General features: G+C 35.9%; 1 protein-coding gene across 2 annotated transcripts in view; it reads left to right on the top strand.

Moving 5' to 3' along the window:
* SGCG (sarcoglycan gamma) overlaps nt 1-12,208 on the top strand; it is a 103,972-nt gene that overhangs the window by 75,798 nt on the left and 15,966 nt on the right. For both annotated transcript variants that reach the window (XM_074330036.2, XM_019736599.3), the window contains exon 6: nt 7,356-7,428. In XM_074330036.2, coding sequence (XP_074186137.1) covers nt 7,356-7,428 — 73 coding nt within the window. The remainder of the gene's footprint in view (nt 1-7,355; nt 7,429-12,208) is intronic.

Here is a 12,208-nt window from a genome sequence, read left to right as displayed (position 1 = left end):
GAGTGTGATGGAGAGACAAGAGTGGGTACAAGAAGATTTCTCCAGGAAAGAGAAATTTGAGCCGGTCTTAAAAAGATGGGTAGGACTTTATCAGGAAGAAAAATTAAGGATTATCATTCTAAACAGAGTGCAGAGTATGGATGGATAATAATAGATAATTGCTTAAAATAATAATGGCTAAGTTTTTGAGAACCAGACTGAGTTCCGATCCCAGCTGCCTCATTTTGTAGATGAGTGTAGACCCTGAGCGAGTGTCCCAGGTCTCAGTGCTTCACACGACAGCTCCAAGCATTTTTACCCACCGATCTCTCATTGACTGGAGGATATTGTACAGAATCCAATAAAACAAACACAAATTGATTGTAAAATTAAACTGCATGTCTTGCCAAAGACAGGGTTTCCGGAAATCAGAAATTATGTAAAAATAGTGGAATCCCTAACAAAGCCAGTAGCAAAAAAGACAAAACTTGCCAGCCACTGAAGAAGTGAAAATGAACAAAGATGATGACCTGATACAGACTTCAAAGGTTGATAATTTTAATATCACAGGATTAAAATATTCACCCTTGGGAAAACTGGCAATGCCCTCAATTTGACAGTTATTATGGTTTTACTGCAGATGTTACATGTTAAGTGAACAATGTCATATTGTGCCACTGTGGTAGGCAGACTTCTAAAGATGACCTTTGCCCTTGTAAAATTCCCTCCCTCTGAATATGGATGGAATCTGTAAATATGATGAGATAGCACTCCCATGATTATGTTATTTATATGGCAAAAGGGAGATTACCTGGGTGGACCTAATCTAATCACACGAGCTCTTTAGAAGCAGAGTTTTCTTTGGCTGATAGTAGCTGGGGAAGTCAGAGAAAGCCAGACTACAAGAAAGATTTGTTGCTCCATTGCTCTATGAAGACAGAGGGGGCCATGATGTGACAAGGAATATTGCGGCTTCTAACGACAGAGAGGCCTTTGTCTGACAGCAAGAAAACGGGATCTCAGCCCCAAACCCACATGGAACTCTAATTTTGACAACAACCTGACTGAGCTCAGAAGCAGATTCTTGCCCAGAGCCTCCAGAAAGGATCCTGCCTGGCTGACTCCTGCATTTTGGCCTTGTGAGACCATGAGCATAAAAACCCAGCCAAGCCCACTCGGTAGGACTTCTGACCTGCAGAAGTGTGAGCTAACAAATGGGTATTGTTTTAAGCAGCTAAGTTTGGCGTCCTTTGTAACACAGAAATAGAAAACTAATATAGCCCTCACACATTTCCAACTGTTAGAAAAATTGCACCAAAAGCAAAACCTGATTTATTCTTTATTTCATACGATTTCATAGTTGCTACAATGATAACTAAGTTTTGTTAAATATAAAATACGACTATTTTTATAAACTTCAGTTTTTCAAAATAAATTCCAATTAAAGCTTTTCTCCATTACTTGCTATAGAAGTTTGGTTCCTGTCTTAAATGGATTGATTCCAAGTAGCCTTTGGAGTTTGTTGGATCAGCAAAAGCAGCAGCAGTTAAGAGCCAAGGAGAGAGGAGTGATAAGAGTAGAGAGACAGCCAGCTTCCCTCTGGGGACTGAGAAAGAGAATTAAATGCTTTGCTTCACTTTTCTCCCCTCTGGTCACTTGCATAACTGCCCTCAGTATGGAGTGAAGGGCAGGGAGGAAGTGGCTCCTTCTTTAAAGTGGTTCACTCCAGATCCCTGACTTGCACCACATCCTAACCTTGACTCGGAGAAAGAAGTATTTTCTTGCCATTACCTTTGTCTATGTACTCAAAGAATAAGATGAAGCCTCTCTTTAACTCTTAAGCAGCTTCCGTATAGACTTTAGTCAAGTAGGACACGGAATAATCATTTTTAAATCGAAATGATAGAGGATATTAAATAACTTGACCAACTCAGTTGGAAGTTGTCCTAGGCCTTTAAGCAGTCTCATTTTCCCCCCTAAAAATAGAATTGGTCACCAAGCGACCCAAGTTTGCACGACTCTTTTACTAACCCCAGTTACAACAGAACATAGTATTTGAATAGCATCAAAATGTCATCTTCAAAAAAAGATATGCTATTCCATTGCCAGGACTGACTTCTGGCAGATGATAAATTGTTAGCTTGGCTGCCCCAAATGTACTTTACTTCCTTGGCAATGATTTGCTAGGCTGGGTCCATTCCCCAACATTTAGTAAGAAAAACAGGGACCTAGAGTGGTATCCGTTTTCTCATCACCAGCATGGAAAATAAGATCTAGAGCTAAGCCAGTTCAATTTATTTATGCCTCTCTATGCAGCTAAGCAGGATTACATACAGTCAAAAGTGATGGTGTAGAAATGCTGAAGTTACCCCCAAAGCCACTGACAAAAGAGGGCCTGGAGAGTAGGATTTACCAACTGAAGAAGTGAATATAAACAAGGATGTGAAGTCAAGCTCCCTTAAAAGTACATGATGACAGATATCCAGAAGGTGCTTATAAGTCACCATGTCCTTCAAGCACATTCCAACACATTCCTCTCCAGACACTTTATGAGGCAGCTCTGTGGACAGTTGATGACCTGATCCATCAGTTAATCTTTCCACTGAAAGGAACAAAAGATCCGATTAAACTATAGCTGGCTTAAACTATAAAGACATAAAGTATCTCACAGGAGACGTGTGGAGGTGGGATATTTTATTCTAGCTTTGCTTCTGTTCAAGTAGGTTGACATCCCCCTTTTAGTTGCATAATGGTTCCATTCATTAGAAGCATCACTTCCCTGTGCAATGACGTCCCTAAACATCCATAAGAGGACTGTGATGGCCTTTGGTGATCTAGCCTCTTTAAGTTACCCTTGCAGCCTAAGTTCTCCTCAGATGAAATTACTTGCATTTCTCTTGTAAGTGGACTTAGCTAGAATTTATTGCTTTAATCTGATATCATAGACTTTGATTTTTCAGTGAGGAATTAAAGACATTCACATTCATTTTGATAACTGCTCTATTTGGGCTTCTCTGTGTCATATTATTTCATGATTTTTATTTTTTAATCTTGTTGGATTTGAGTCTGAAATAAGCCTGGTGTAACAGGAGATACAAAGGGACCAGATCATGCAGGGGCTTATCAGCCATTAAAGAAGTTAGGATTTGTTTTAAGGGCCAAGGAAAGACATTGCATTGTTTGGAATGGCATTCCTTAGTTTGATATATGTTTTAAGATCAATATGACCATTACAAGGGAAAATAGATTATTTAGAGGAAAGAGTGGAAGTGGTAAGACCAATTAGGATGATATTGATTGTAGTATAGGCAATTGATGATTGTGACCTGGCGTAGGTGGTAGCAATGGTCATAGAGGGAAGCGAATGATACCAAACTAAGAACTAATATAGTATAGAGACACATAGATCAAACGGGTGGCAGGCATCCAGGAAAGAAATCAAAGATGAACAGATTATATTTGTTTCTGGATTATGGCATTACTCTCTGGGTAATGCAGATGCCTGGGAGGAGAAGAATACATTTGCAAGGTAAAGAGAATTGACAGTTAATGTTTTAGCTACAGGAATTGAAGATATCTATGAAAAAGCCAACTGGATATGTCCAGTCAGCTATTGGACATGTGAGCTATCTGTTGTTCCTAGCAGAAGTCTCAACTAGAGATATAAATGAGGGCACCATCAACTGGCTGAACTCTGAGAGATGCCAATGTTAGGACCCAGGCTAAATGGAGAGTCGCCATCAGCAGAGAGTGAGAAGGGACAGGCAGTATGGTGGCAGGGATATCACAAGAGCCATTTTCCCAGTGCCATTCTGTGTTCCCAGAATTTTGGGTCCAGGAAACGTGAGGACAGATATTACCCTTGGATTTATAATCACGGAAGTCATTATTACAGTAACAAGAGCATTTTCATTGGAGTATTAGGCAAAGGGCAGTTTGAAGTGGCTGCAGAGTGAAGAGAATGGGAGGAAGTAGAGACATTATGTGGAAGTTCCGCTGTAAGAGGGGAGCAACAGAATTTTTTTATACCACTTGAAAAGCCCATTTCAGTCCATAAATGCTCAATGAATATGTGGAATTAATAGATAGTTACCAGTGTAGATACTAATATCTAACCAATGTCTGGGTATATATTATCCACTGTTTGAACAGAAGTATGAATACTAAATTCTTTTGTAACTGAAGGAACCTAGGAGTAGGAGAATGTTGGGGAGAATGGAACAACTTGGAGCAATTTCCCCTCCAGTTGTTGGGCTCTATCCATGATCTCCATGATTGCTGGGCTTTCTCCCAAGAACTTTTCAATTACTTCACCACCATTTCAGTCCATCTTGTACCACAATCTGATTGCAGATCTTCACATGAGTATCATTCATCATAAATTGTTCTAAGATCCAGAAAAGAATGGTGTCATCCAAATACTACTGGTACTTTATAGTAGAAATGACCAGACCATTTGCTATGTCTAATCTTGGTGACATATTCTCAAAAACAAAACAAAACAAAACAAAAAGCAGTTAACATTTTAAGACTGGGCTTTTTTTCTTTTTTCCTTTTTGATTATACTTTCTTGTATAAATAATATTTATACAGGGTCATATTATACAGAGTCATTTTAATACACAATTTATATGATGATATTTTATAGTGGAATTTCTTCCCCTGCCTAAAATTTAGATTCTACAACCTCAAATAATACGTTCTATTTTCTATAAGAAGCAGATGTTACACCAGTTATATTTTTTATATAATCTCAGTTGGTAATATTTAAATATGAGTGCAAATATAAAGGAAATATAATTACATCAAAAATCAGCAAACATTTGCTGAGAATTATTTTATGAAGCCATTTAGGAAATATTTATTGTATTTTATTAAACCATTTAGGAAATAAGATGAGTATTTATGCAACTGGAATACATTGCAGTTTCTAGCTTATTTTAGAAAGGGTATATGTTTATAGAGAGTAAAATGTGTTCATACTTTTTTTTTCTGTCATATTGTTTTATTTATATAAAAATAAAGAGGTAAAATAATCACACAGAAGTTTATGGCCCACATTCCTTTTCACTCTACCATTCTATTAGTTATGGAAAGGAATCATCATTTTTTAATGATTTATAAAGCTCATCTTAGGTTTCTCATAACAAAGCAATGCTTATGTTTCAAGCAATACTATACAAACAACAGACAATAAATGTACTTAGTGTATAAAACTATACTTAGCATATCTCTGCTTGTCTTATTAATGATTGATGTAACATGTATTTTTTATTTACTTAAAAACATATTTTGCAAATCAGGAGAAGCAAGGGAGAAAGGGAGAAAGTAAAGAATAAAGGGAGTATAAGTATCATACAAATTATTGTGTTAAATTATATCCCTGTCCACACCAAATATAAAATGTTGTCTATACTTCAGGCAAACCAGACATTGTACTTTAAAATTTGATTGGCCCAGTTTATTATGGAAACTCCAATGCTGCGTATAGTCTTATTTACATAATGGTCACCATTATGATTTAGGTTCTTAAGTGTTATTTTAAGGAGATGTGTGCTGTGATAGCATGTATGAGGACATGTTCTCATCTGAATACAATTTGCATGAATTAGAATTTTCATGAAACATTAACTTCTTTATTTCAGTTGATTGTAGTTTTTGTGTTGATCATGCTACCAAATCTGGTTTGTAATTTTGATATTTCTTTTTGTACTAATTTACGCCTCTTTTACTTATGTGCCAAAAACTGTTATTTCTTGAATGAGAATGTGTGCTTTTGTCATGTCTTCATATTGAAACAAAACTACTGAAGAAGCAGTAATTATAATAACAAGCTAATATAGGTAGTAATATTGTGAAGAAAATGTGAGGATATTGTGAATTGTTAAATTAGGAAATGCTGCTGACAAACTTGCTCCAGCTCATGATTTCTCACCTTCATGTCTGGGAAACATAAACCCAGGCTTTCAGCGGCAAGCATCAAAACTAGTACAAGACTAAATTCAAAAATAAACACTTAAATTGTTTCCTAAGGAGAAAAGTCTGCACAATGTGAAAACATATGCTGAGCTCCTTTTGGAACCAAGAGGGAGAGAAACAAATTATTTGCAAACTGCAGCAGCAGACCCCAATGTCTGGGATGGGACCTAAGCCAGAGGCGGGGCCTAAGCCAGGGGCGGGGCCTAAGCCAGGGGCGGGGCCTAGGACAGACACAGGGACCTAGGTAAATCATCAGTGTGTACAGGCAATGTGGTGCTACTTAAATCTGTGCATGCCCATAAAATTAAACAGGAGACATATTTTGAATATAATATGAAAGATAAATTTGTATTTCCATGTTGCATCCTTTACTTTTCCAGTGAACTGGATTATTCATTCATTCCTATACACTGATTACATTTCCTTGTCCCTGGGCTACTACTTCTGTCCTTATAAATCATTGTCCTCAACCTCCATATAATCACAAAAGTCTATTCATATTAAAGTTCAGAGCTACTGCATTTTACTATAGAAAGCCTTCCCCTCTGTCTTAAAGTAATTCTCCCTTGCGCATAACCCCCAGAATAACTTAGTTGTACTTTGCTACTGGCCCATTACTTTCAGTCATATAGTATTTGTTATTTATGTATGAGAAACCCTATAGCATATAGATTAAAAGTGTGGGTTTTGAATTCAAATCACAGCCCTGACCCTTAGCTGTGACACTTTAGGTAAGTTAATTAATCTTTCTGTTCCTCGGTTTTCTCCTCAGTAAAATGGGAAAAGAATCTTACCTTCCTAGTACAGTTCTGAGTATTAAACCAGTTAGTTATATCAAAGAGCATGTCACTATCACCTTTGCGTCTCTGCACCCCCACCAACACTCTGTCCTGTGTATAATTAGGTTCTCAGACTAGTGAAACAACTGGGAACATACTGATTGCTAGAAATTAGAAAGACAATTTTAAATATTTAAAAATTTTGATACTTCTATAATTTCTTAATGGGCCTTAAGAAACAAATGACATAATTTTTACACATAAAATCCAGAGAATGAATCAAATTGCTATTATCTAAAATATATGGACTTAGCAATTTTCAACTGAAATTGCTTCTTTTTCAGTTTGAATGCTAATATTACTTTCTCTTTTTAAAATAAGCCTGCTATTTTAAATTGCTTTTAAAAAATCATATTTTTTTATAGGAAACTAGTGAAATCGTGGTATCCTTGGAAAAGCAAGAAAGCAGTTGTGCCTATTTTTTTTCTGTAACTCAACCATCTGCACAAATTCAGCCGCAAAGATCAAAACCTACTTGTGCTTTAATATATAGTCTAAATGTTTTTGGTGTCATGTATTTTACTTTTGTGAAATGATGCATCTTTGGTTTTTGTTTAGGCCCTGAAGGGGCTATCTTTGAACATTCAGTGGAGACACCCCTCGTAAGAGCTGACCCATTTCAGGAGCTGAGGTAAAAATTTTGTTCAAATAAAACACACTGTCTTATAGAAGATACCTGGATTAAGTGCTGGAATAATATTTTAGCAGTTATTACTAAATTGCCTCTTATTCCTTTAGTTGTCTTTATTCTCATGACTTGTTGCTAATAACTAGTCTTTACTTATTAAAATTCAAAGGAGGTAAAAAGTCCCGATTCTCCACCCTGATTTTCTCTGCACTCCAGGACTCTACTCGCCTTGCTGCCTGCTTCATTCAGTTCAGGTCCTATAGCCTATTCCTGCCTCCAGTTTTTCCCTCTCTTATCTGTCCGTCACACCAAAATCAGAGAGACTGCTAAATGCACTAAGTTTTTAAAGTCTTTCATTGCTTCTGCCTCAGCCACAGGAAAGTCGAAAGCATCCACTGGGAGCTCACAGCCCTCCTGGAGCGGGGCCTAGACTGTCTCTCCAGCCTTGAGCTCTGGCAGCACCTGCTGCCTGACCTGCCCTCCCAGACTTGAGTGGCTGCCATCCTCTCGCACTCGATCCTTTTACACAGGTTGTCCCATCTGACTGGAGTGCCCCTTCTTCCCTTGGAGACCTCATGAATATCTGCTTATCCCTCATGTTTTAGTTCCCTTGCTGTGGGCTTAAGATTCATATATTTCATAAATCTGTCATTTTCCCCCAAAAAGCATTAGCATAAGTTTCCTGAAATGGTTCACAATTTTTAACACTAAATACTGACATGTTCATGTTATATTACCCATCTCAATTACATTTGCAAACAAGGCCAAACCTTTGAACCTTTTTAGTAAAAGAGAATGGTGCCTGTCTAGGCTTGACATTTGCAAAAGACATACATTACATTTTTTAAAATAAGTGCACTATTAGTAGAAAAAAGAGCAGTACAAACCCAAATGCGTGATAAATCCATATTTGCAAAACTATTAGAAACCATATATATATCTTAACTGTGGTAAAATACACATAACATGAAAGTTACCCTCTTTTTTTTTTTTTTTTTTTTATGAAAGTTACCCTCTTAACCACTTTTTAGTATAAGTTTAAGTACATTCACATTGCTGGGAAACCATCACCACCATCCATCTCCAGAACTCTCTTCATCTTGCAGAACTGAAACTCTGTCCCCATTAAACAACTACTTATTCTCCTCCCCCAGCTCCTGGCAACCACCATTTTACTTCCTGTCTCTATGAATTTGACTATACTGGGTACCTCGTGTAAGTGGAATCATACAGTATTTGTCATATCACTTATCATAACGTCCTCAACCTTTGGTATATCTTTACATAATATCAGAATATATAAAATCACATCGTTCCATATATAAATTATTTGTACAGAGTTTCTGTGTGTCTGTATGTATTTCACTTTAATCACTAGGCTACTGAATTGACTGATTTACTGCTGTAACGGTTTATTCCAATAGTATATTTGTATTTTATAACAAAACCAAATAATATCTTTTAAAGTAAGTGTCCTGAAGTCTAAGATAACACTAAACTCATGTGTAGCATTTGTAATTGAAATATATACAAGATAATTAACATAGTCTATGATATTGTGTATAATAGGAGAAATAAAGTACAGTAGGAGTCCCAGCTTTCTACAGACAAGCCTGGTGACTTTGGCCAAACTAACATTTTGAGACTATTTTTTCTCATGTATAAAATGTTGATAGTATAAAACATCTCAGAGTGTTTTAGGATTTTTTATTATTTTTTTTTGATTGGAGAACAATGTGTTTTTCCAGGACCCATTCCTCTCCAAGTCAAGTCGTTGTTTTCAATTTAGTAGTGGAGGGCGCAGCTCACTGGCCCATGTGGGAATCGAACCAGCAACCTTGGTGTTATGAGCACTGCACTCTAACCAATTGAGCCAACTGGCCGCCCCAGGAAATATTTAATAAGTTATTAGGTTAAAGCATTTTGTTAGCTGAAAGTCAAATACAAATAATCATTTTTAATCATCATTATTATACCAAGTAGATATTCACACTAAATAAATGAGGAAATTCAGCATTTCACTTACCTTTAATGTCTAATTAAATATTAATCAAAAGCTAATGGGAGTTCAATTCATCTTACCCATGTAGAGAACATTTGTAACATAAAAATAAATTGTGAGAGGCGGCCTGATGGCTCAGTTGGTTAGAATGCAAGCTCTCAACACGGTTGCCGGTTCAATTCCTGCATGGGATGGTGGGCTGTGCCCCACCACCCCCACACACACAACTAAATATTGAAAATGGCGACTGGGCTTGGAGCTGAGCTGCGCCCTCCACAACTGGATTGAAGGACAACGACTTGGAGCTGATGGGCCCTGGAGAAGCACACTGTTCCCCAATATAAATAAATAAACAAACAAATAAATACATAAATTGTGACTATAACTAAATTATAACAATTTCATTAATCTTAATAAAGGATTATAAGATCAGTATTACGTAACTATTATAGTTAGGGAAGAACAACATTTTATTTTCTCAGGATAGAAAAATGATTCAACATCTTTAAAAAATAATCCCATTGAAACCATTTTAAAATTATAAAATAACATAAGTGGTAGAAATGTCAAACCACTTTTTAAAGTAATGTCACTGTTTTAAAATATATAGCTCTCAAAATTAAATAATTCATCTTATGGTGTCCTGTTAGGACATAAATCCGCTAGCGTATACAGCAGGCCCTTACTAAAAAAAGACGTGGTGGAAGACAAATGGGTAAAGAATTGAACAGCCATGGGGAAGAATTAGCAACCCCTACACATTCACCCCTAAAGCTCTAAGTAGTAGAGCAAAGTGATTTTAAAACATGTGTGAATAAAATGTTCAAAGAGGAAATAAACTTGAATATAAAGGTAAGGCAGAGACAAGATAGTATGAAAATGGCAGATTTGGAAATAGCAAAATAGAAATTCTAGAAATGAGAGATGAAGTAATTAAAATAAAATTGGTAGCAGCCAGAACTTGGTTTGTCATACTATTCTTCAACAAGAGGAGTCAGGATGCCTCAGAGAAATGGTCCCTCCTAGGACTGGAGCAGGAACTGTAGAAGGTAAATTTCGAGCATCTTATAGCACCACTAAATAAGTGCTCAAAAATAAAAAAATCAGCGTGTGTCCAAAGGACATGGGAGCCAACTGAATGAGTTCCTAGCGACTAAAGCTGGACAATGTAAGCAAAAAAATAATAAATAAAATTAATGTAATGTTGAATTATAACCTAAAGTTGGTGGGTATCAAATCTCCATAATTTTTAGTTTCAATCAGATACAGTTGAACAAGTGATGAGTTTCATTTCAAAATTACATTTATAATATGGCAGAAATGACATCTTTTGCAAATACTGAAATGTATGATAAAACATTTAGATGTTAACTTAAAAACGGGTACATAGTTTTCAAAATTCTTTCAGGACAGCCATGAAGAACAAGTTGTAGAACGTGTGGGTTTCAGGTATGAACATATTCAACTTTACCAAACGTGGGCAATGTGTATCTCAAAGTGTTTGCACTAATTTCTAATTCCATGAGCATTATGTAAGAGTTTGGCTTTCATCACATTTTCACCAAGACTTGATGATTTTTTAGTCACTGTTAGACTTGATGATTTTGTTTTTCATTTGATGAGTGTTATATTGTGTTGTTTTACTTTTCATTTCCATGATGATTAGTGTTGGTAAGCATCTTTCATATTTTAATTTTGTTATTAAGGTTGCTTCTGTGAATTGATTTGTAATCTCCTTTGTTCCTTTAATTACTTTTTAGAATGAAAAATGAATTTGTAGGGATTAAAATATTATATATGTTCTGAATATTAATCTTTTTCCTATCATGTTCCTATTAATTTTAATGCTTATATACTCAAATTTATTAATCATTTCTTTTATTACATTTTAAATAATGGATTTTAAGACATTATTTAAAAGATTTTCCTTGCAGAAAGGGGAAATGTCAGCTGTGTTTCTTGTATGGCTGTATTTTTTACACTTAGATCCCTGATCCATTCAGAATTTATTCTTGTATGAGGTAGAAGGGATGAGGCAGAGGTCTAATTTAACTTTTCCAACTGGTCAACCAGAGATGCCAGCAATTAGATTATTTATTAAAAACTCTACCGTCTGAAATACAGTTTGAAATACAGCCTTAAACATGTATTAAATTTCCCTATGCTCGTAGGTCTATTTCTATATTTTCGACTCTATTCCACTAGTCTGTCCATTCAGGTGGCAGTACCAACCTTGTTAACTAAATAGGCTTTAGAAGAGATTTTAGTGTCTGATAGGAGTAGACACTCACACACACACACACACACACACACACACACACACACACCCCTCTTAGCTCATCTCTTTCAACAGTCTCTGCCTATTCTTGCTTATTTTTCTATATGAACTTGAGTGTTAACTTGCCTAGTTCAAGAAAAGCTTATTCTTTTATTAGGATTATGTTAAATTCATAAATTAACTTAGGGAACATTGACATCTTTACAGTGTTAGTCGTTTACCAAAGAACATGGAACGTCTTTCCATTTGTTAAAATCTATTTTTGTACCTTTCAGGAGTATTTAAAAGTTTTCTTTATATGGTTTTTTTTTTTTTTTTTTTTTCCCCACATTCCTTATTAAGTTCATCCCTCATTTTCTATGTTCTGGAATAATTTGTAGATAATTGGGACGCTCTGGTCTCTAAAGGTGTGGTAGAATTCTCCCTGGAACCATATGGGCCTGATGGATTTTTTTTAAGATACGTAGTTCCTTGATAGTTAATTACTTCCCTTATGGAAATTT

This window comes from Rhinolophus sinicus, chromosome 16 (assembly GCF_057876585.1).
Source record: "Rhinolophus sinicus isolate RSI-liver-muscle chromosome 16, RSI-T2T, whole genome shotgun sequence".
NCBI classification, from domain to species: Eukaryota; Metazoa; Chordata; class Mammalia; order Chiroptera; family Rhinolophidae; genus Rhinolophus; species Rhinolophus sinicus.
This window is presented reverse-complemented; position numbering and strand designations above follow the sequence as displayed.